Source organism: Neoarius graeffei, chromosome 21 (genome assembly GCF_027579695.1).
Source record: "Neoarius graeffei isolate fNeoGra1 chromosome 21, fNeoGra1.pri, whole genome shotgun sequence".
Taxonomy (NCBI): Eukaryota; Metazoa; Chordata; class Actinopteri; order Siluriformes; family Ariidae; genus Neoarius; species Neoarius graeffei.
Window position 1 is genome coordinate 25,735,102 of NC_083589.1, and position 24,674 is coordinate 25,759,775.

Below are 24,674 nucleotides of genomic sequence, written 5' to 3' on the forward strand. Positions count from 1 at the left end.
CTGCTGGACAAAATCTAATTTAAAAAAAGAAATTTAAATATCTTTTTTAAAGCAATGGCTTTTTTTTTTTTTCTGGCCACTCTTCCATAAAGCCCCACTCTGTGGAGATACTCCCATCTCCGCTGTGGATCTTTGCTAGCCTGGGCCTGCCCATCCTAAACGTGATGCAACACGAGGGCCTGTTGCGAGCTTAGTCTGGCCAGGCAAGCTATCTATAGCTCTTCCAAGCTCCCGAAAAATCTGGAACCAATCAACTTTGAGCATCTCCAACGGCCCTGGGTAGAGGCGTGTTCAAGGCAGTGACGTAGTAGAACTGCGACCGGAAGCCATAGATTGTTTACAGAATCTATGCCGGAAGCACTTCATTCACATCATGAACATGGAGCAGCGGCAAGCCTTTGACACAGCGGTAGATGCTGTATTGAAAGCATTCAACGGGAAGTTCTCGTTGAAAACGGAGCAAAGAGCAGCCCTGGAGGTATTTATTGAAAGGAAGGCCGTTTTCGCCTTGCTCCCGACCGGCTTCGGTAAGAGTTTAATCTACCAGTTAGCCCCGTCGCGTCACATACGTCAGAGGGAAGAGTGATGTGATTGGTTTAAGCTTCGTCACAGCCTTTTCTGGCTTCGACCAGTAGCAAACTGGGGCATTTCAGGGAGGCGGGTCAACCACGGGCTCTGGGAAACGGTTGGGCTTAATATCTTGGCCAGACAAATAGCTCGTAGAGCTTTCAAGTCGCGTTAGCCAGACTAGATCTTTGCAGCTCCTTCAGTGTTGTCTTTGTTGCATCTCTGATTAATGTAAAAACGGGGTGAATACCTATGCGCACTCCAGATTTCTGTTTTTTCATCTTGATTATTGTTTGTCGCATTAAAAAAAAGCGTACCTTTAAAGTGGTCGACATGTGTAAATCAAATGGTGCTAACCCCCCCAAATCCATTTTAATTCCAGCTTTTAATGCAACAAAACAGAACAAACACCAAGGGGATGAATACTTTTTGCAAGGCACTGTAAATCTGTTAAGTGTGAGTGCAGCATGTAATGAGACTTGTTTGATGAATAATTGTAATTAAAGTTTGTTGATTTCAAATTGCTGAAATAAACAATCACGATTATTCTCATCAGGCTGTATAATGTTGGATGTTCCCCAGCTGTAATTGCGTTGTTTAGACAGCAGACGGTGAAATGACGTACAGTAGCAGGAATGCACCTGACTTCATTGTAGACGGAAGTAACACAGATGTAAAATGGGAAAGAGCTGTTGTGTGATTTGATAGTGGAGCAGGTTAAGGCAGATTTTGCTCCAAATCGTGCACTTTGTGATATAAGCATGAAACTTGGCACGATTGTTGCTGATGGGTCACTTTTTCAGAAAAAAGTGCTAGCCACGAAAAAAATTCAATATGGCGGCCATTTTTTCAAGATGGCCGCCAGACGTGTCCCTGTTTTGTGGTTTTGCTAAAAAAAAAAAAACAGTGCAAATTATGATACGAACATGAAATTTGGCAATAATGTTCTGTGTAAGTCATGTTATCAGCTAAAAGTGCTAGCCCCCCCAAAAAATCAATATGGCGGCCATTTTTTCAAGATGGTCGCCAAAAAAATCCCCCGTTAGTGGTCTTGCTCTGGTGTCAAAGTACAAAAGATGAATTCAATGAGAAATTTTTGATTTATTGCCATTATAATACAGAATTACATGCAGAAAAACATAATGATTGCACAATTAGCCAATCTGGCATGATGAAAAGCCTATTTTTCACAGTGGATAATCTTGTGAAACCCTTACATTCCAATGCTTTTTTTTTTTTGGGAAAATTCCCATATCTTTCCTAAGCTCTAAGAGTTGTTTCTTGCTGATTGATCCTTCCATCAAATAGTCCCAAATGAATTGGTCACATGATTTTCCAGCATGCTCGTAGGCCTTTCAGAGAAAAACAAGTGAACGAAAATAGTGCTAATGCTCAACAGTGAAAAATAACTTGGTCAAATCTATGACATCGACAAAAATATCCATTGCTGAGATCTATCTTTTATCCCTGAACTGCTACCCCCCTCTCCCCCAGCACCCAATTACACAGTTTTAGGTAGACAATGCCCCCTACCATAAAAATGGTTTGCCAGCTCTGATTTATGAATGGATATGTACCACTGTCCAAAGTGAAGTTTGGTAGACCATTTGGATTACTTTGCCATCACCAGCATGGCTAGGCCCAAAGTTCAGTCACTGTTCCTTGCTTAAAAATCTCACAAGGGCAACTGCACAGTGGAGTACACCCTATTCCAGCCTTCGAGCACTTGCATTTGGGATACTAACTCAATGTTTAGCTGACATTGAACCCCATGCTGAGTTTCACAGCAGTATCTGTCACCAGTGTGCCCTGGTAGTGAGCGACATACACTCTCTCTTCTTACGCCCTATGAACTGCCAGAAGATGTGCCATTACTCGGTGTCCTCATAGTCCTGTTCCATCATAGTCCTCCTCATCCCCTTCCAGTTAGTGCCATTACTCAGTTTCTTCTGCCAAGAGCAACTGGTTTTTGAGGCGCCAGATACCCGCCTTTCGCACCACCTCTATCTGCAAAATCACCCCTGCCGGCTCTGGAAGGCTAGGGTGGACACTTGACTGCCAGAGGCTGTGTGGTTCGCAAGCCATTTGGGATATTTTGTAAGCAATGAGAGCTCTTGCCATCCCGGCAATAGCAGTCCATTTTAGGGGCACACATGAGCACAACCACACAACGGGGATGTGCGTCTGGCAGCCATCTTGAAAAATGGCTGCTATATCGAATGTTTTGGTCTGTTAGCACTTTCAACTGAAAACATGACCTACACAGAACATTATTGCCAAATTTCAGGTTCATATGACAATATGCACTGTGGCTTTTTAACAAAGCCACAAAATGGGTACGCGTCTGGTGGCCATCTTGAAAAATGGCCGCCATATTGAATTTTCTGGAGGGCTAGCACTTTTAACTGATAACATGACCTACACAGAACATTATTGCAAAATTTCATGTTTATATAACAATTTGCTCTGTTTTCTTAACAAAAACATGAAACGAGTATGCGTCTGGCGGCCATCTTGAAAAATGGCCGCCATATTGAATTTTTTTCGTGGCTAGCACTTTTTTCTGAAAAAGTGACCTATAAGCAACAATCATGCCAAATGTCATGCTTATCACAAAGTGCACGATGGTTTGCTTAACCTGCTCTACTATGAGTACCAATAGATTTAAGAGCTGTCTTTATACAGACTGCTGAAAGATAAAGAAAAGAGAAGCGAATGGAAGGAGTACAAAAGTTCCTAAGCTTTTATTAAGAAAAGGCCTATTTATTTATTTCATTTTTAATAAAAGGAATATTTTAGTTAATAGGCAATTTTATATTTTACTCCAACCTTTACAAATGTGCGTAAATGATTTTTGTTGGTTATTAAGAATGGGGTGTGTTTTTTTTTTTTTTTTTTTTTTTAAATTATAAATACTGTGGAAAAATTGAATCGTGAACACCATATCGTGACTCAAATGTGAAAAATGATTTGAGCAAATTGTTACATGTCCTGCTTACAGCATTTTTGACGGATATTAAACCTGACGTATTTGAGCAGACCATTTCCGAATGATGCAACAGATACACGTTGCATCATGGGCCAGTCACACACAGTGGGTGCAACTCGGCTGATATTCCACACAATGCTAACAAGGACATTTTATACTGAATCTCCCCCTTGAGAAACGTGCCATCTTACAGCTTTTTCTGCAGAACCATACGTCTTCTCGAAGCAGTGCGTAAAGCTTTTATTTTTCTTTTATTTGGTGACCCTGCGGCTATTCAGCTATTCTTGTACTAGAGTACACAAACCCCTGATTTTAAAGGATAAGGCAACTTTTGTACAAAATCACCACAAATAGATGGATAGATAAATATATAAAGTAATCGATCATGGAATTTATAGAGAAAGAACAGACCGCATAACAGTATCTTTTAACTTTTAATAATATGGGCTTGCGCTGAGCTCAGCGAAGATGCGTTCCGCCATATTGATCTACTGCGTGACGTCATGCGGCCCACCACTGAAAAGAACTCTTCAGTGCTTCATGGTAATAAGGTAAAAAACCAGTACAATCGCTTCAAAGTTTCACCAAATTTCACCAAAGTTTTATTTATGCAACTTAAAGCTCATAATGCTGTATAACTTTGGTCGAGCAAAAACATGGCTGAATCCTGAATGACTCCTATTTGGATTTGTCCTACCAAGCCTACTGCGCATGCGCGAAGCGGCTCGGCTCGGTTTTCCCTTTCGGGCGCTCTCGTTTTCTGTTAGAATTTGGTAAAGAAAAAAATGAATAAATATTATTTACCAGCTTACCGGGTCCATGAACATAAATCCCGCTGACAAGGTCGGGATATAAACGAATCGAATACAAGCCACCCGCCGGGACTCCTTACTGTCATCACAGTGATCTGTCTGTAAACACTGTTTTCATGGGCTCAGTGACGTCACAGATCAGAGGGAGGCGCATTAACGAAAGATTCTGATTGGTTTATAGTTGCCCACAATCTCAAAATGGCCGACTCCTCCAACTTTGGCTCCTCTGTGTCAATTAATGATTTCAAAGTTAAAAATATTTTTTCATGTTCGATATATAATGGAAATAATTAACGGAATTGATTACGTACATGTTTTTCTCCTATTACACACACTGTACAAAAGTTGCCTTATCCTTTAAAGATGACGACGTGCATCATGCTTGTCTCGACATTAAGCATGCTATTAGCTAGCAGGTTTCAATGAAAATGAGCTTGCCATGCACTCCTTAACTACAATACTCCTTTAGTGAACGTATAAATCATTTTTGCTTTGAATAAAGTGAGTCCGGTTTACAATAGTCTAGTGTCGTGTATGCAAATGTGCAGTTAAAAATAATTGTGAGATTGTGATTTCCATACCGATCTGGTGTAAAGTAACGTATCTCGTGTACTATTTATTTCCGATTTCATTCTCATGCTATTCAGCCATACCAGTATCTTGTTACACCCCCAATTAGAAAACTGGGTCGTATTTATTGCCCCGAAGGCCTTGAGAGATTAACCATCATTTCTTTATTTTTTGGCTGGTGTGTTCTTGAACAGGAGACGTTCTTTACGAGCTCTTGCAACATATCCTGAAGCAGAGGAAGCCCCACTCATCCTTCCCCAACACGTATTACCCTGGAAACTCCTTTCACTCTCTGTCTGACACAGCTCTGCAACACCATAAACTTGAGGGTGAGTGTTTTTTTTTTTTTAAGGAACAGATGGGGCACTTCACCAGTGCCAGGCTTTATTCTCATCCAGTGCGTCGACATGAGATCCCTCGAGATGATAAAATATCATGCCTTGTGCACACGGAATTATGTAGGAAGCGTGAGACAAAAGGACATATGAAAACAAAGTGAGCGATATGCAGTGGGAGTAGAAGACGAAGTGCAGCGTAGTACACTACACAGAAGTAATGACAGACAGCTGAATGAAAAGCAAGGATTAAAACATGATGGGTGTGTTAGTTAAAGTTAAGTTAAAGTCCTTCCCATGCCTTACAGTACCTGGTATTCCTAGGCAGTCTCCCACTCAAGTACTAACCAGGCCCAACCTGTATGGTGGCGCATCGGGCGGCGCCGATCTCCATTTCCATAGCCCTCGGCCTCTCGCCTATTACATAGCTAGGGTTACAGTGGGGGGCTAGTCCTCTGGTAACCACGAGAGTTTAACTCCCCATGCACATCTGTATTGCAGCGTGCCTTGCCAGATGGCAGTAGGCACCATTTTTATGATGGTCTTTGGTATGACCCGACCGTGAATAGAACTCACGATCTCCCGATCGAGAGGCGGACACGCTACCACTAGGCCACTAGTCGGTATGATGGGTGTGTGATTACAGGAAAATAATCCACACCTGGGTGGATAACAGTGCGCATATGTATATCTCCACATTCACTGGATATGAGCAATCGTGTGCTCTGATTGGCTACTCCACTACTAGGATATCAGCTCATATATACCGTGAGTAGAGGAAAACAAAATGATCAGTTCAGCAATACGTGCCGTCGAGGATGAAATAAAAAAACAGCAATAAAATCTAGAACAAGAGTATTTGATGGTAAGAATGTATCATTTTTGTTACATTTAACGTTGTCGTATGTTCTCAAGACAAGTTAGTTCCTGTTATCACTTCTTCCTTTCCCACAGTGGAACCTTTGACTAGAGGCTCCTTCCACAAACGTTAAAGAAACATGTCCAGCCAGAAAACTTTCAGCGTTTACATGCATTTCGCTTTCTTTAAGTAACATATAGTAATTTATTTTCAGATAAAGACTATACAGTGCACCACACAGATCCCTCTGAACGAGGTGTAGCTATAGAAACGGCAAAGCTTTAGAGACTTATCATTAAATTACAGCCGGAACAGAGTTGTGCCGTTACAGAAAATGAATCAACGCCTTCAGATTTGAGAATTCAACAGTGCTGTGGAATAAAAGGTTGCAATTCGGTGTCGTTAAGATCAGTAACCTGCTAGTATTCATCCACCCTGAGCTAATTATGCTCGTTAAGTGTCCTAATCCGTGTAGTATGTTGTAAAACTGTGGGGGAGGGTGTAATCCATTATTAACTTAAAAAAAAATGTTGCGTAAGGAGTCCTAATGAGTGGTAAGCAAGATTTTCAAGGGAACGTTACCTAGTTCATAAATAAGTAATTTTCTCATTTCCCTGTTCATTGATTTACTTGGCACTGTGTACTTGAGAGCTCAGGAGACAATGATTATAAAATGAGGCTGTACCTTGAATCAACAGGTTGACGGGGAGGAAGTGGCGGTTGGGAATGTTGACAGAAAAACCTGTCGTACGAGGAAATGCGGCTCTGTTTAAATAGCATGCTTGATGCCATGAGGTTGGAAGCCTGAAGTTTTATTCAAAATCCAGACAAAAAGCTGCCACTTGTTGTTCGTTCCGAGTTGAAGATTTAAATTGACTGTTGCAGGTGTTCAAGTTTAATGACCGTCCTTGAGACGGAGAGCGTCACGCTCTACTCCGTCTATTGTGCTGAACTTTCATGCTTATTCAGTGTTACGAAACAAAAATACCGTCATGTAAATTTCCATGGTGTAGTTCGCTTGCACAGGATCATTGCTTGCATGCTGTTCTCCTCTAAAGGTCAGCCTCACTTTCAGCATTTAGTTTAATTTATTAGAAATTTAAAATCTGTCATTTTGTTTAGTAAAATGGCTTTCACACTGCAAAAAAAAGCTAATGAGGCCCTCTGCTGGATCAAATGTTGCATGTGTTCTTTACTGAAGCCTTAAAATGGACAATGTTGTTGTTGTTGTTGTTACAACCCCGATTCCAAAAAAGTTGGGACAAAGTACAAATTGTAAATAAAAACGGAATGCAATGATGTGGAAGTTTCAAAATTCCATATTTTATTCAGAATAGAACATAGATGACGTATCAAATGTTTAAACTGAGAAAATGTATCATTTAAAGAGAAAAATTAGGTGATTTTTTTTTTTTTAAATTTCATGACAACACCACATCTCAAAAAAGTTGGGACAAGGCCATGTTTCCCACTGTGAGACATCCCCTTTTCTCTTTACAACAGTCTGTAAACGTCTGGGGACTGAGGAGACAAGTTGCTCAAGTTTAGGGATAGGAATGTTAACCCATTCTTGTCTAATGTAGGATTCTAGTTGCTCAACTGTCTTAGGTCTTTTTTTGTCGTATCTTCCGTTTTATGATGCGCCAAATGTTTTCTATGGGTGAAAGATCTGGACTGCAGGCTGGCCAGTTCAGTACCCGGACCCTTCTTCTACGCAGCCATGATGCTGTAATTGATGCAGTATGTGGTTTGGCATTGTCATGTTGGAAAATGCAAGGTCTTCCCTGAAAGAGACGTCGTCTGGATGGGAGCATATGTTGCTCTAGAACCTGGATATACCTTTCAGCATTGATGGTGTCTTTCCAGATGTGTAAGCTGCCCATGCCACACGCACTAATGCAACCCCATACCATCAGAGATGCAGGCTTCTGAACTGAGCGCTGATGATAACTTGGGTCGTCCTTCTCCTCTTTAGTCTGAATGACACGGCGTCCCTGATTTCCATAAAGAACTTCAAATTTTGATTCGTCTGACCACAGAACAGTTTTCCACTTTGCCACAGTCCATTTTAAATGAGCCTTGGCCCAGAGAAGACGTCTGCGCTTCTGGATCATGTTTAGATACGGCTTCTTCTTTGAACTATAGAGTTTTAGCTGGCAACGGCGGATGGCACGGTGAATTGTGTTCACAGATAATGTTCTCTGGAAATATTCCTGAGCCCATTTTGTGATTTTCCAATACAGAAGCATGCCTGTATGTGATGCAGTGCCGTCTAAGGGCCCGAAGATCACGGGCACCCAGTATGGTTTTCCGGCCTTGACCCTTACGCACAGAGATTCTTCCAGATTCTCTGAATCTTTTGATGATATTATGCACTGTAGATGATGTGTTCAAACTCTTTGCAATTTTACACTGTCAAACTCCTTTCTGATATTGCTCCACTATTTGTCGGCGCAGAATTAGGGGGATTGGTGATCCTCTTCCCATCTTTACTTCTGAGAGCCGCTGCCACTCCAAGATGCTCTTTTTATACCCAGTCATGTTAATGACCTATTGCCAATTGACCTAATGAGTTGCAATTTGGTCCTCCAGCTGTTCCTTTTTTGTACCTTTAACTTTTCCAGCCTCTTATTGCCCTGTCCCAACTTTTTTGAGATGTGTTGTTGTCATGAAACTTCAAATGAGCCAATATTTGGCATGAAATTTCAAAATGTCTCACTTCCGACATTTGATATGTTGTCTATGTTCTATTGTGAATACAATATCAGTTTTTGAGATTTGTAAATTATTGCATTCCGTTTTTATTTACAATTTGTACTTTGTCCCAACTTTTTTGGAATCGGGGTTGTATTAATAAATTCTGTCTGTCCTCTCTACCCTGTCCTCCTCTTTCTCCTTGTAGAAACGGTACTAAGAACCCCCCGAAGCACAGATACCCATCCGCTCCAACCTCCCACCATCGAGCTCCGTCATCGCTCGCGCTCTCCTCGCCGTTCGCCTGCCAATGCCCCACACGTCCACCTTGCCTCAGCCGAGGATGTCCAACCAGTGCCCTCCCAGTTGCCGGACAGCAACAACCACCTCCCTGAGGACCTGTACCCACTGTCCGTGTCGCCCGCGGCCCCAAATGGCCACCACGCCCAGCGTCCAGCCAGCCCCTGCCAGGAGGAGGTGGTGCCTCCTCGGGTCATCCAGCTGATGCCCAGCGCCATCATGCACCCGCTGCTGCTCAGTCCTGGACGAGGAGGGGTGCCCGGCGAGTTCAGACAAGGCCGGACATCAGCCCAAGAGAACGGGCGTGAGGGGAAGAGTCATCATCATCATCATAATCACCACCACCACCATAATCATCATGCTCCTCCTCACCATATACTGAGCCTGGCAGGGCAGCAACAGTCACACCAGCAGGAAGATGTCCGCTATAGGAACCAGATCCTTATGCCCGTGTCCCCTCCTGAGGAGCAGGGTGTGCCTATTGGACGCATTGCTGGTAAGAGATTCCTGTTTCTACTTTTTTTTTTTACTGAACGCATCTGGGTAATGAGAAGCATCTGATCGCTGTGGGAGGAAAAATGACAAACGCTATCTGTTGAGGAGGTTGGACTGGACCTAGCCCGTATAAGAATATTTTGAGTATTTAAAAATTTTTTTTTTTTGAAAACTCAAAACAGAGCAAGTGATTTTTAGATGATTTGTGAACACGAGAGATCACAATTTAGAGAGACACTTGAAGTTGCTATATGGCCTGTTTTCTGCCGGAGTATCAAAGCAACTGATGGATTATGTAAAGCAGATTCACTCTAGACACACATTTCATATTGAGCAGTTGTGTATTGACTCACCTTGTGGACTGAATGGTAAATGAGTAATGGAGATTAAATCCAGTATTCATTTGCATTAACAGTGTGTGATTACTTCCAGGTAGAAATATCCTTCCTTTTTTTTTTTTTTTTTCTTTCTCCTCCCCTCATTATGATCTTAATTATCTTTCCTTAGATTGCAGACTGCTGTGGGACTACGTGTATCAGCTCCTTTCAGACAGTCGCTACGAGAACTACATTCGCTGGGAGGACCGTGACACCAAAGTGTTCAGAATCATTGACCCCAATGGCCTGGCTAGACTGTGGGGAAATCATAAGGTAGCATTGAGGGTACCATGATGGGGAAAATTAAATTTTTTTTAAAATAATAATAATGCTATTAACATTATTTTTAGCAGTATAATCTGCACCAAAATATTAGAGAAATATAGACATGCATGCATACATACACTACCGTTCAAAAGTTTGGGGTCACCCAGACAATTTTGTGTTTTCCATGAAAAGTCACACTTTTATTTACCACCATAAGTTGTAAAATGAATAGAAAATATAGTCAAGACATTTTTCTGGCCATTTTGAGCATTTAATCGACCCCACAAATGTGATGCTCCAGAAACTCAATCTGCTCAAAGGAAGGTCAGTTTTATAGCTTCTCTAAAGAGCTCAACTGTTTTCAGCTGTGCTAACATGATTGTACAAGGGTTTTCTAATCATCCATTAGCCTTCTGAGGCAATGAGCAAACACATTGTACCATTAGAACACTGGAGTGAGAGTTGCTGGAAATGGGCCTCTATACACCTATGGAGATATTGCACCAAAAACCAGACATTTAGGCCCTGTCCACACGGCAACAGATTCAGGTGAATCTGATAAAATTGTTTATCGTGTCGGCCTGGCGTCCACACGGCACCGGCGTTTTGGGTGCCCCAAAACGAAATCTTTTGAGAACGGGTCCCAGAGTGGAAAAATATGGCAACGGCACCGTTGCGAAGCCGTCTGGATGAGTAGAACGGATTTGTTTACGATGACGTCACAACCACATGACTGTCAGTGGTTCACGCTGGGTAGAAGTGTAACGAGCTCGATGTGAGTTGTCAACAAATCCTATAACTTGGTTCATGAAACGCGCTGGGCGGCACGGTGGTGTAGTGGTTAGCGCTGTCGCCTCACAGCAAGAAGGTCCGGGTTTGAGCCCCGTGGCCAGCGAGGGCCTTTCTGTGCAGAGTTTGCATGTTCTCCCCATGTCCGCGTGGGTTTCCTCCAGGTGCTCCGGTTTCCCCCACAGTACAAAGACATGCAGGTTAGGTTAACTGGTGACTCTAAATTGACCGTAGGTGTGAATGTGAGTGTGAATGGTTGTCTGTGTCTATGTGTCAGCCCTGTGATGACCTGGCGACTTGTCCAGGGTGTACCCCGCCTTTTGCCCGTAGTCAGCTGGGATAGGCTCCAGCTTGCTTGCGACCCTGTAGAACAGGATAAAGCAGCTACAGGTAATGAGATGAGAGATGAAACGCGCTTACAAAATATTTTCACTGTGAATATTGTGTAATGGTGCAAAGTGAGAGAGAGAGAGAGAGAGAGAGAGAGAGAGAGAATAGCCCTTAGGGCAGAGTCTTTAGTCCAAACACTGCGGAAGCTAATGTGGCTAATGCTACAGAAGGGGTTTATGCGCATGCATCAACTTCTATTGTTCTGGTGTCTCCGATGGGACTGTCTTACAGCGCACCTAGAGGTGTGGCATGTGTATTGCATCGTTTTCAGCAAGCGTTGCGTTGCCATATGGACCCGAAATTTAACTGATCCGTTGCCCATGTGGACGCGATATTTAAAAAAAAAAAATCTCGTTGCCGTTGTCGTGTGGATGTAGCCTTAGTAGAATTTAGCTAGAATAGTCATTTACCACATTAGCAATGTATAGAGTGGATTTCTGATTAGTTTAAAGTGATCTTCATTGAAAAGGACAGTGCTTTTCTTTCAAAAATAAGGACATTTCAAAGTGACCCCAAACTTTTGAACGGTAGTGTACATACATGGGTGTTTTTCAAGAAATTTGATATTTGAGATGTAAATATCCCAGAAATTACATGGTCTATGCAAATGAAACCGAACAGGCTTAATGTTGAGCAATACAAGATTTATTCCTCAAAATTTGAATGCGAAATTCAAAGGTTTGTGAATTCCACAAACGATTTCGCAAATTTTCAATACGCACGCTGCCTGAGACACGGCACATGTCAAGTCAGTCGTCCAGCTCCTGCCAAACACGCTGCAGCATGTCTTCGGTGACTGTCTTTTCTGGTAACGGTGCATTTTTAGAGAATTCGCTCATAAATGCATGCTGCACAGTCTTGTTCAACTGTGTTCAAGCGTACTCTTAACACACAAAATGCCTTTTCTTTTCCTGTAAATGGCATTTCTGTGCCTAAAAAGATAAAAACAAGCATTTAAACATAAAATTTTGACTGGTTTCCACACATGCTGTTAACATTTGAGGTCAATTGAACAAGAATTGGCAAAGTTATTAGATTGTGAAATGATGGTGTTTCAAAAACCTGTGTGAGATAAATTATACATGTATGCGTGTGCGCATACAGTACTGTGCAAAAGTCTTAGGCACACCCCCCCCCCCCCCCCCCCCATACAAACTTTATCGGTTTCTATTTTATGACTTCTACACTGAGTCAGTACAAAAACGAGAGTCCAAACGTTCGTTTTCCAGCACAAAATTAAACGTTGCAGGAAAACTGTTTGCATCTGAGCAACATGTTACATAAGAGAGCACTTTTCAGATTAAAAAAGAAAACATAATGAAGGCTGCTGGGTTTTGGCACAGAATTAAGAAGCAAGTGTGACAGTTAAAGTGTCCAGAAGAACTGTGGCTGGTTGTGTAAGATGCTCAGTAAAACCTACAGCTCATTTCCGAACAAAACTGCACTCAATGGACCTGGGATAACTTTAAAAAAAAAAAGTTGTCTCACCAAATATTGACTTGACCTTTGTTTCATTTATTATGGCTTGCTGCAGTTTTTTTTTTTTTTAAATAAATGATAGCATTTCATTATTTTTAAGCTATATTTGGTCTACAGCATTTCTTTACATGTACCTAAGACTTTTGCATAGTACTGTATATTCCTTTAATATAGAGTGCAAGATTTTTAAAACTGTGTAGCCTAGCTTGTAGAGAACAAACCTATCAGGCAGAAGTCAGAGTAAGCTGAATTCTGCCATGTTTTAATCAATGACTGTAACCAGAGGTGGACAAAGTACCCAACTTCATTACTTAAGTCAAAATACAGATCCCGCTGGTCAAATGTTACTCTGATCCAAGTGAAAGTTCTCATCTCATTATCTCTAGCCGCTTTATCCTGTTCTACAGGGTCGCAGGCAAGCTGGAGCCTATCCCAGCTGACTACGGGCGAAAGGCGGGGTACACCCTGGACAAGTCGCCAGGTCATCACAGGGCTGACACATAGACACAGACAACCATTCACACTCACATTCACACCTACGGTCAATTTAGAGTCACCAGTTAACCTAACCTGCATGTCTTTGGACTGTGGGGGAAACCGGAGCACCCAGAGGAAACCCACGTGGACACGGGGAGAACATGCAAACTCTGCACAGAAAGGCCCTCGCCGGCCACGGGGCTCAAACCCGGACCTTCTTGCTGTGAGGCGACAGCGCTAACCACTTAACCACCGTGCCGCCCCAAGTGAAAGTTGTCCAGTCAAATTTTTGCTCAAGTTAAAGTACTGAAGTTCTTGCTTTTAAAAGTATTTTAAGTATTAAAAGTACATTTTCTGTCAACGCATCATTGTATTATTGCCACAACGCTTACAAAACCTAACTTCTCTGAAGCAACCGACTGGATTTACTGACCAACTTGTAGAACCTGTAGAATAAACACCTGGTAGAATGCTACAAAATGAAACACAACTGAGCTGAAAAAAAAGAAAAGACAATCCAACCTGATTAAAACCCAGGACCACACCTCGAGCTTAATAACTGCCCAACAGCAACACTGCTTTCAGCAAGACAAAAAAAGGCAAGACGATCATCTGACATCAAAACAAAAAATTCCAGCAATTTGTTGTGACTGACTAGTACAATACTGTCCATCTCACAGGTCGTGTGTGTGCGTGCGTGCACTCGTGCGTAATTGTATGCATTAATGCACGTGTGAATCTGCCTGTGGAATCATGGTGGTTTAATGCTAAGCTAGCTAGTCAGTGAAGCTCCACCTGGCATGCTAGCAAACTCTTTCCAAACTCAATCATATTGGGTAGCTAACGCTACTAGAAAATAAAGCTTTGTTTATTTGGGAAGATTATGCGAAAACGCATTTCTGAAAGGACTTCAGAGGAGTTAATGTTGTTCATGTTAGTGTAACTCCGTTTTTACATGCTAACTAAGTGTCCAAGTTAACTAGCTATGTGTTATTGTTAGCCGTGGACTTGGCGGGCAAATCCATAGAAAGTCATTTGACTAACCAGACTGCATAGGTATTGCAACGTTCTCACTAGCTCTAAAAGCACAGACTGCTTCATTGCAAGCTTTCTCTTGGAATAAAACGTTTATATACCTCAATATGTTTCCGCAGGTCGGACAGCGAGTTTTTGTAGGCTGGGATGTGCTCCGTTTTAGGCAAACATTTAAAATGAAACGACTCTTTATTCCTTTCAGAAAACTGAAATATGGGTTCGAGGTATGACCCTGGGGGCGTGTATTCCCTAGAAGAACCGCCTCCTTCCATTCTGCCATCAGCTGATTGTGTTCAGTGATTTCTCTGCAGCATTATTTAACTTGATTTTATACAGTCTATGTACATGATGTGACCCTAGTGATTACTGTCACCTGCAACAATCAATCACGTTTTAGAAAAGGGGGGGAAAAAACCCATCCGCTTTCAAAGCGGTTTCATAGTAACAAGAAACGAGGACCTTGATAGAAATGATAGAGTGAAAAGTACAGTATTTGTCTTTTCAAATGTAGTGAAGTTAGTCATAAGTTGCCAAAAATACTCAAGTGAAGTATAGATTGGTGTACTTAAGTACAGTACTCAAGTTAATGTATTTCGTTACTGTCCACCTCTGACTGTAACAGTAAGATTGATTTTAGTCCGTGTACAACCCCGATTCCAAAAAAGTTGGGGCAAAGTACGAATTGTAAATAAAAATGGAATGCAATAATTTACAAATCTCAAAAACTGATATTGTATTCACAATAGAACATAGACAACATATCAAATGTCGAAAGTGAGACATTTTGAAATTTCACGCCAAATATTGGCTCATTTGAAATTTCATGACAGCAACACATCTCAAAGTTGGGACAGGGGCAAGAAGAGGCTGGAAAAGTTAAAGGTACAAAAAAGGAACAGCTGGAGGACCAAATTGCAACTCATTAGGTCAATTGGCAATAGGTCATTAACATGACTGGGTATAAAAAGAGCATCTTGGAGTGGCAGCGGCTCTCAGAAGTAAAGATGGGAAGAGGATCACCGATCCCCCTAATTCTGCGCCGACAAATAGTGGAGCAATATCAGAAAGGAGTTCGACAGTGTAAAATTGCAAAGAGTTTGAACATATCATCTACAGTGCATAATATCAAAAGATTCAGAGAATCTGGAAGAATCTCTGTGCGTAAGGGTCAAGGCCGGAAAACCATACTGGGTGCCCGTGATCTTCGGGCCCTTAGACGGCACTGCATCACATACAGGCATGCTTCTGTATTGGAAATCACAAAATGGGCTCAGGAATATTTCCAGAGAACATTATCTGTGAACACAATTCACCGTGCCATCCGCCGTTGCCAGCTAAAACTCTATAGTTCAAAGAAGAAGCCGTATCTAAACACGATCCAGAAGCGCAGACGTCTTCTCTGGGCCAAGGCTCATTTAAAATGGACTGTGGCAAAGTGGAAAACTGTTCTGTGGTCAGACGAATCAAAATTTGAAGTTCTTTATGGAAATCAGGGACGCCGTGTCATTCGGACTAAAGAGGAGAAAGACGACCCAAGTTGTTATCAGCGCTCAGTTCAGAAGCCTGCATCTCTGATGGTATGGGGTTGCATTAGTGCGTGTGGCATGGGCAGCTTACACATCTGGAAAGACACCATCAATGCTGAAAAGTACATCCAGGTTCTAGAGCAACATATGCTCCCATCCAGACGACGTCTCTTTCAGGAAAGACCTTGCATTTTCCAACATGACGATGCCAAACCACATACTGCATCAATTACAGCATCATGGCTGCGTAGAAGAAGGGTCCGGGTACTGAACTGGCCAGCCTGCAGTCCAGATCTTTCACCCATAGAAAACATTTGGCGCATCATAAAACGGAAGATACGACAAAAAAGACCTAAGACAGTTGAGCAACTAGAATCCTACATTAGACAAGAATGGGTTAACATTCCTATCCTTAAACTCGAGCAACTTGTCCCCTCAGTCCCCAGACGTTTACAGACTGTTGTAAAGAGAAAAGGGGATGTCTCACAGTGGTAAACAGGGCCTTGTCCCAACTTTGAGATGTGGTGTTGTCATGAAATTTAAAATCGCCTAATTTTTCTCTTGAAATGATACATTTTTCTCAGTTTAAGCATTTGATATGTCATCTATGTTTTATTCTGAATAAAATATGGAATTTTAAAACTTCCACATCATTGCATTCCGTTTTTATTTACAAGTTGTACTTTGTCCCAACTTTTTTGGAATCGGGGTTGTATTATACTGTGAAAATGTTATCAGTGCAGTGTTTGGTTGCATGGTTATCACTTTTTTTTTTTTTTAAATACCAAGCTATATGCATGAATAAGAACACAAGCCGTATCTTCCACCCTTTATTATGCACAGTTTGTTTTTTCAGTACTGCGAGTGTCTTGAAACCTGTCTTCTGTGCTGTGCTTTACAGAACAGGACAAACATGACATATGAGAAAATGTCAAGAGCACTAAGACACTATTACAAACTGAACATCATCAGGAAAGAGCCAGGCCAGAGGCTGCTGTTCAGGTATGGAGGGTGAATTAATCATATTTGATTTTATTTACACTATACACCTGAGCATTCATGCAATTCTAATCTAATCAGCCAGTCATGACAGCATCGCAATGCATCAAATCACAGGCAGATACAGACCGAGAGTTTCAGTTAATCTTCACATCAGGCATCAGAATGGGGAAATCTGATTCCTGTCAGTCACTCTGGATGTTTTTATACTTTCATCTATTTTTAAGTGTTCCAGGTGGTCTTGGATCGACGACTTGGGATTTTTTTTTTTTTTTTGGGTGTATGTAAACCCAACAACTGAACTCTGACCCCTCTAAAGTGATCCCTAAGCGAGCCACCTAATACTCAGTACTAATAATGGTACTATGACGGTGACCTGAGCCATAGCTACTGTATATTTAAATAATATTGGCTGGCGTTGAGTGGGAAATCGGAGATATTCCATTCAGCTAGCATATTGAACGAGTCGAAGAGGAGTATATCTGATGCACTATGAAAAAAGCCAGCATTATCTCATCTCATTATCTCTAGCCGCTTTATCCTTCTACAGGGTCGCAGGCAAGCTGGAGCCTATCCCAGCTGACTACGGGCGAAAGGCAGGGTACACCCTGGACAAGTCGCCAGGTCATCACAGGGCTGACACATAGACACAGACAACCATTCACACTCACATTCACACCTACGGTCAATTTAGAGTCACCAGTTAACCTAACCTGCATGTCTTTGGACTGTGGGGGAAACCGGAGCACCCGGAGGAAGCCCACGCGGACACGGGGAGAACATGCAAACTCCACACAGAAAGGCCCTCGCCGGCCCCGGGGCTCGAACCCAGGACCTTCTTGCTGTGAGGCGACAGCGCTAACCACTACACCACCATGCCGCCCGCCAGCATTATTATTATTATTATTATTATACACGCTCTTCCAGTTTTTCAATGTCCGTTGGTATGTTTTTCTCTTCTAGGTCTTCAGAGAAGGGCCAAATGTATCAGCATTTCAAATGTTATATTTAATTTCTTTCATAATTACATTAGAATTATTCTCTTCTAATTCAGCCTTTTCTATCAAATTTGCTTCAGAAATGAAAGGGTTACTGTCCTAAAAACATTAAAATCGAGTTATCCAAGGAGATCTTTTTTTTGTTTGTCATCTCTAGGCTGAAAAGAGTTTAGAGCTGGCTCACTCATTGGTTAGGACTTCATTGCTGGAACAGAAGGCCATGGCAGTGTATGCTTATGGAGGAAGTGACAGATGAATTAACCAATCAGATTTTGATTTATAGTGGGATGGACCAAAAATGCATCACCCTCGGCCTCCTTGAAGGCCACCGTGAGTCATTCATCAGTAGTGTTAGTGAATGCTAATAAAGCGGTAAAGCCAGTGCTATCGAGAGCAAGTAGTGCAGACCAACGACTGAGAAACTAAGATTTCTGGCTCCAGACTCCTCTTCCACGCAGCTCGCCGTAGTATTTTTCACTCCGACTTAAGCATTCATTTCCCTGTATGAGTTACTTTTAAACTCAACATCAACAGCTACACGCAACGGAGCAACCTGGCAGTCTGCCGCTAATCCCTTACAAAATCCTTTGCCGTGTGTGTTTGTTTTATTTATTTATTTAGGTGTCTGAGCTCAGCCAAAACTTAGCCAAGTCCCAGCTCTAATAGTAACGGTTCGCCACTGCTTGTAAATATGCGTGAAGAATATCTAATAAAGTTTTGGTCACCCTTTCGGGTGTTCAACACGTCTTTCTCTTTCCCAGTGAACAAAGAAATGCTTGTGCGCATGCACAGCAGAAAACTCTCATTGGATATTCGCATCAGCTCCAACATGTGACGTCATGTCTTGACAAACGATGCAATATCATAAACCATATTCACCACTCATTCTCCACTGGATAGAGTGATGTAATACACGTAGGATAAGTGATTATGCTAACAATATTGCATGCTATGAAACCTGCTAGAAGGGAATAGAACGCATTTTTTTTTATTCCATGGAAAGTGTCCTTGTATAATAATTCTTAATATACGGTATATGGTGCACGCATGTATTCTGTCAACACTCATATGAGCTACACACACTATAACTGACTGTAGCATGAAGTATGAGTTGGTTTTGATGGTTCGTTTTCAATTTTAGTTGTCTCCCCTACCCCCTAAAAGATGCTTGTGGTATTTCACTTCACCACTTCTGTTTTTATTCTCCATTTTTCATCCACAGCAAAATGATGGCATCTCATAAAGCAATCATTTTGGATGACACTATTCATAATTCAGTGTTGGACCGACTAGAACAAGTGGTCTGAGATCGCGTCAATGCTAAAATGTCCAGAACGAGAACAAGGTCTCCTTTTAAGGCTACTTGTATAGCGAACAAAAGTACAGAGGGCATTTGTAGATGGTTCCCTTTTCAGGCCCAGTTTAGCAAGTATGGTTTATCTGAAAAGAACACCACCCCTTTTGACCATGAAATGGTGTGAAGAAAAACATGCAGTAAGCAGCAGTTCTACAGGAAGAAACGCGTGTTGAGGGAGAGGTCCAAGAAGAATGGCCAGACTGGTTTCATGCATCAGGAAAGCTAGATTAACTCAAGTAACCACTCTTTACAGCTGTGGTGAGCAGAAAAGCATATTGGAGCACACATGTCAAACCTTGTGGCAGATGTGCTCCAGGAGTGGAAGAGCACAGCAGGTTCCACTCTTGTCAGCCAAGAACAGGAATCTCAGGCTAGTGGGGGGGAGAGCCTCACTCAAACCAGATAGTTCAAGATTGGAAAGACTTGACACATTTTGATGTGAATATTAGCTGAATCTCTTGATCTGTATGGTTTTACGCATTAGGTGCTGCTGCTGATTATCGATCACTTCGTCATATGAATGTTACCTTGTTTCTTGTCCGTTTGTGTGTTCGCCACAGGTTCATGAAAACCCCAGATGAGATCATGAGTGGACAGACGGAGCGCCTGGAGCATCTCGAGTCAGATACGGATGATCAAATCTACATTAAAGAGGAGTGCTGAGTGCTTGCCACACACTGAGATGAACTTTTAAAGCCGTAGATGCCTCGCCAATGTTCTGCTGTGTTCTCTATCCCCCCGAGCAGACCTGGACGTTGCTTATAATAAAAATGGAAGCCGACTTAAGGAAACGTCACTTTCTGCACTGTTTTCTACGCTGAATCTTAATAATCATGCCCTTAATTTTCTGGTATCTGCTTACTGAAGACTAAACTTCAGTATGACAATCATTTAAATTAATGATAAATACTCCTATAAATCGCCTCTTTCAAATTCCTGGCACAATAAATGATTTCATACTTTTTTTTTTTTTAAATGCGTGTTGTACAAACACAAACCGCAGTTTGTGTAAACGAGTTATACAAGAGATTAATTCAAGAATAAATTTTAATGAGTGACTTATTTGCTTCATGTGGGTTTTTTAATACAAATTTTTTTTTTTTTTTTTTAAATGGTGTGTGAAGCGTGGGCATCACATTAACTAAATCCGTCACTTCTGCTGGTCCAATTATAAAGTCTCTCATGCAAAAATTAATACACAGAACAAGGCCAGTTCAAAATACACATCGCAACAGGTGGATGGAAATACTGTTTGAGTGTTTTAGATTAGCCATATTTGCTCTGCGAATATCTTTTGCAGTCTGGATACGTCTTGGATATGGTGGCACAGCAGATGGTGTTAATGTGTCACAGCTCCAGGATCCCTGCTTTGGTCCTGAGTTCGGATTACTGTCTGCTTTAGTGCAATATTTGAACATTTTTAATGGAATTTTGTTCTCCAAATAACCATTTAATGCTTGCTTAAAATGCCTCTGACGCCCTCTAGTGGCTGGCTGCGGTACGATTTTCAACACCACCCATTCCCATGTTGGTGAATAGGACCAAAACTTGCACTAAAAAAAAAAAAATATATATATATATATATATATATATATATAATTTTTTTTAAATTTATTTTTAAAAAATTGCATCATCCTGCATGTTTTTTGGGAATAGTGTTCAGTCATTTACAAGTTCTGTGGACCTTATTATCTATCTATCCATCCATCCATACTCACCAGCCACTTTAATAGGAACTTGTTCTTGATTCTAAGACTCCTGTTCTTGGCTGGCAGGAGTGAAACCCACTGGGTCTTTGGCAGCTGTTGCATACTGAGATGCTTTTCTGCTCACCACTGTTGTAAAGAGTTGCTATGAGTTACTATATCCTTCCTGGCAACTCGAACCAATCTGGCTGTTTTCCTCTGACCTCTATCATCAACAAGGTGTTTATTTCCACCCACAGAGCTGTCTTTTACTCATTGTTTTTTGTTTTTCGCACCATCCTGTCTGTGTAAACTCTAGAGACTGTTGTGTGTGTGAAAACCCCAGGAGCTCAGCAGTTTCCGAAATGCTCAAACCAGTCCATTTGGCTTAAACCAACACCCATGCCACAGTGAAAGTCACACTTTGAGACCACGATCGTTTTTGCCATTCTGATGTTTGAAGTGAACATTTAACTGAAGCTCTCGATTTGTATCTGCATGATTTGATGCATCGTGCTACTGTCAAGGGATTGGCTGATTAGAGAACTGCATCAAACAGCAGGTGGATGTATGTGTGCGTGTCCCTAATAAAGTGGTCAGTGTGTAATGTATGTGTACTTTTTTTTTTTTTTTTTAATCATAAATGCCTATTATGAATTACAAAGGAGCGGTTAATGAGGTGATTGGCAGAATTGGACTACCAACCGAAGCAGTTCTTTCCACATGATGAAAATCCAGACAATGTATCAGGAAATCGTCAACCGTGGCATCAGTGAATGTACTGGCTCGTGTTAAAGATGCTAGGACCAATAATGGCAGCCACCACAGTAATTCCTCTAAATTTGCTGAAGCTTTTCATATGCCCACTCTTTTCATATGCTATGGGTAATGGATGTCGTTCAAACCATGCGGCCACAAGATGAGTTCATGTCCATGGGCCTGCGGACAGTTGCTCCACGGCTAGGTATTACAATTCATTGTTTTTGTTTTCTGACCTTTCCCTAGAACAACAGAGGTAACCTTACCTTCTCTGATGGCTACTAGCATCAGGATATATCTATTTGGATGACACTGGTGTTGTGAGGCGACAGTGCTAACCACTACGCCAGTGTATTATCTCATCTCTAGCTGCTTTATCCTGTTCTACAGGGTCACAGGCAAGCTGGAGCCTATCCCAACTGACTACAGGCGAAAGGCGGGGTACACCCTGGACAAGTTGCCAGGTCATCACAGAGCTGACATATAGACACAGACAACCATTCACACCTACGGTCAATTTAGTCTCACCAGTTAACCTCACCTGCATGTCTTTTGGACTGTGGGGGAAACCGGAGCACCCGGAGGAAACCCACATGGACACGGGGAGAACATGCAAACTCCGCACAGAAAGGCCCCAGTGTATTATTAGTATTAATGTATTCTCTTTGATTTTATTAAATTAAATGCTGTATCGTCAGCTATTCTGTGCTGAAAATGCTCTTTTGACTTATTTCAGTTGAGGAAAAGACTCTTCCTCCTTGTGTGTGGTGGTCGATAAAATCATGGAACATGTTCCTAATGTTTCATAGAATAGACTTCTCTTCCCGATCCTGGGACTTGTTTCGCTCACAGGATACTCCCCCTGCCAACTAAGCCTTCTCGCTTTAATAATGTGAATTTTTCCACAACACCCCCACCAGGGAGGAAGCCATCTGGAAGAATCCACCCCCTCTCTCCCTCTTGTATTGCAGTGCTTGGACTTGGAGTGAACTTGTAACAGTGCTCCCTACCACTAAAGCAGGTCAAGAAGTTCAAGAGCAGGTGAGTAGGCTCACAGAGAAGGCTAACGACCCTATCACCCCAACATGTGGTGACCTATAATTATGCTTGTAAAGCACCTTTGTGGCATTGGTGTCTGTTGTGGACGTAGCCTCATGAGGGCAGCTGTGTCAATGGTCCTTCTTGGCTTGACTGATCTTTCCAGAAATGGGTCAGCGGCCAGAAACTTGACCCGGAACACCCTCCTGCCTCTGGTGATCATTTAGAACATTCCAGCAACATTATGACTGCTATTATTAGCCATCAGGGTGACATGAGGTTGAGCGACAATCCTCGCTTTAGAAGAATCTCCAGAAGATGGGCTGAGCAATTTATTGGTGGGACTGTACAATGGTGCAGTTGACGCACTATCAAGACCTCAGTTCCCATTGGAATTCCAATTCCAGGGAACCTGGAAGTTTCCTCCCTCAAGTCGTAGTTGAACAGAAAAATTTGACTCCCCTCAGCCAGAGTGCATTGTACCTTTTAGGCCTGTCAGAATTGATCCACTGCAGTGTCTAATTCTTATGATTTTGACCCCCCCCCAGAGATTTGCTAAATAGCAGCAAGTCCCATTACCCTAAAGGTATATATTGTGGCCAGTTTAGTGAACCACAGTATGATGAATGGCAACTCGTAAGAGTTCCTTAGGTTTATTACTGTCTCCATGTGTCATGGTTCCCTGTGAGTACTTTGCAGGGCTTTCTCCATGTTCTGGAGACCCTTAAACACCCTACTTATGAGCTTCTGTGGATATGCCAACAAATTAAAGGCAGAGAACATCACTGTTGGCGACAGTTTCCATTTCCTTCACAAACAGACCAGATTTACTGCACTTTGGTGGCAAAACTGATGTCCAAAGGTGTGTATATAGGGTTTCATCAAGGTTACTATATAACATATTATACACCATATAATTCACATCACTTGAATTCTAACTGACTTCATAAGGACCATTTTTTAACTTGCAAGGGGGAAAAAAAAAGCAGGCACAAAATGTACACCTTTTGAATTTCTACTTTCCTGCTTGTTTAATAGGGGCGGCATGGTGGTGTAGTGGTTAGCACTGTTGCCTCACAGCAAGAAGGTTCTGGGTTTGAGCCCAGTGGCTGACGAAGGCCTTTCTGTGTGGAGTTTGCGTGTTCTCCCAGTGTCTGCGTGGGTTTCCTCTGGGTGCTCCGGTTTCCCCCAAAGACATGCAGGTTAGGTTAATTAGTGGTTCTGAATTGACAGTGAGTGTGAATGGTTGTTTGTTTGTCTCTGTGTGTCAGCCCTGCAATGACCTGGCGACTTGTCCAGTGTGTACCCCGCCTCTCACCCATAGTCAGCTGGGATAGGCTCCAGCTCGCCCGTGACCCTGTACAGGATAAGTGGTGATGGATGGGTGCTTGTTTAATAAAATAACCTTTTACAATAGAGTTTCATAGGCTTTAACAATTTTTTTGGAATGAATTTGATCACATCATGGAACAAATTCCCTTTTGAATGAGATTAGTATGAATAGTGAATTCTGAATAGGTCTAGAAGAGCAGAATTGGTGAAAATATCAGACTTTTGTAATAGCTCTGTATGCCGTCATGCTTTGCTATGAAAGCTAAGATGATAATATTTCTGAATAAAAGGGTGGGATGGCAGCACAGTGGACAGCATTGCCACCTCACAGCTTTAGTGGTACCAGTCTGATTATGCTTTTGGGTTGTCTGTGGGTTCTCCAGTTTCCTCCAACCTCCCCAGAACACAAGCTGAACTGGATATGATGCTGTAAATTGTCCCAAGGTGTGAATGAGTGTGTGCAGTGTGTACTGTGATACACCTGGAATGGGATGCCATGCTATCCCCACCATGTGCGTCGTGTTCCCAGGATACGCTCTGCAGAG

The 24,674-nt window shown here is 42.1% G+C and overlaps 1 protein-coding gene across 2 annotated transcripts in view; it reads left to right on the plus strand.

Annotated features, from left to right (window-relative positions):
- Positions 1-21,607, plus strand: part of etv6 (ETS variant transcription factor 6) — a 64,294-nt gene extending 42,687 nt beyond the window's left edge. For both annotated transcript variants that reach the window (XM_060902884.1, XM_060902885.1), the window contains exons 4-8: positions 5,133-5,267; positions 9,035-9,622; positions 10,129-10,271; positions 16,863-16,963; positions 19,876-21,607. In XM_060902884.1, the coding sequence (XP_060758867.1) occupies positions 5,133-5,267; positions 9,035-9,622; positions 10,129-10,271; positions 16,863-16,963; positions 19,876-19,978 (1,070 nt within the window). In that variant the 3' untranslated portion in view covers positions 19,979-21,607. The remainder of the gene's footprint in view (positions 1-5,132; positions 5,268-9,034; positions 9,623-10,128; positions 10,272-16,862; positions 16,964-19,875) is intronic.
- The last annotated feature ends 3,067 nt before the right edge of the window (positions 21,608-24,674 follow it).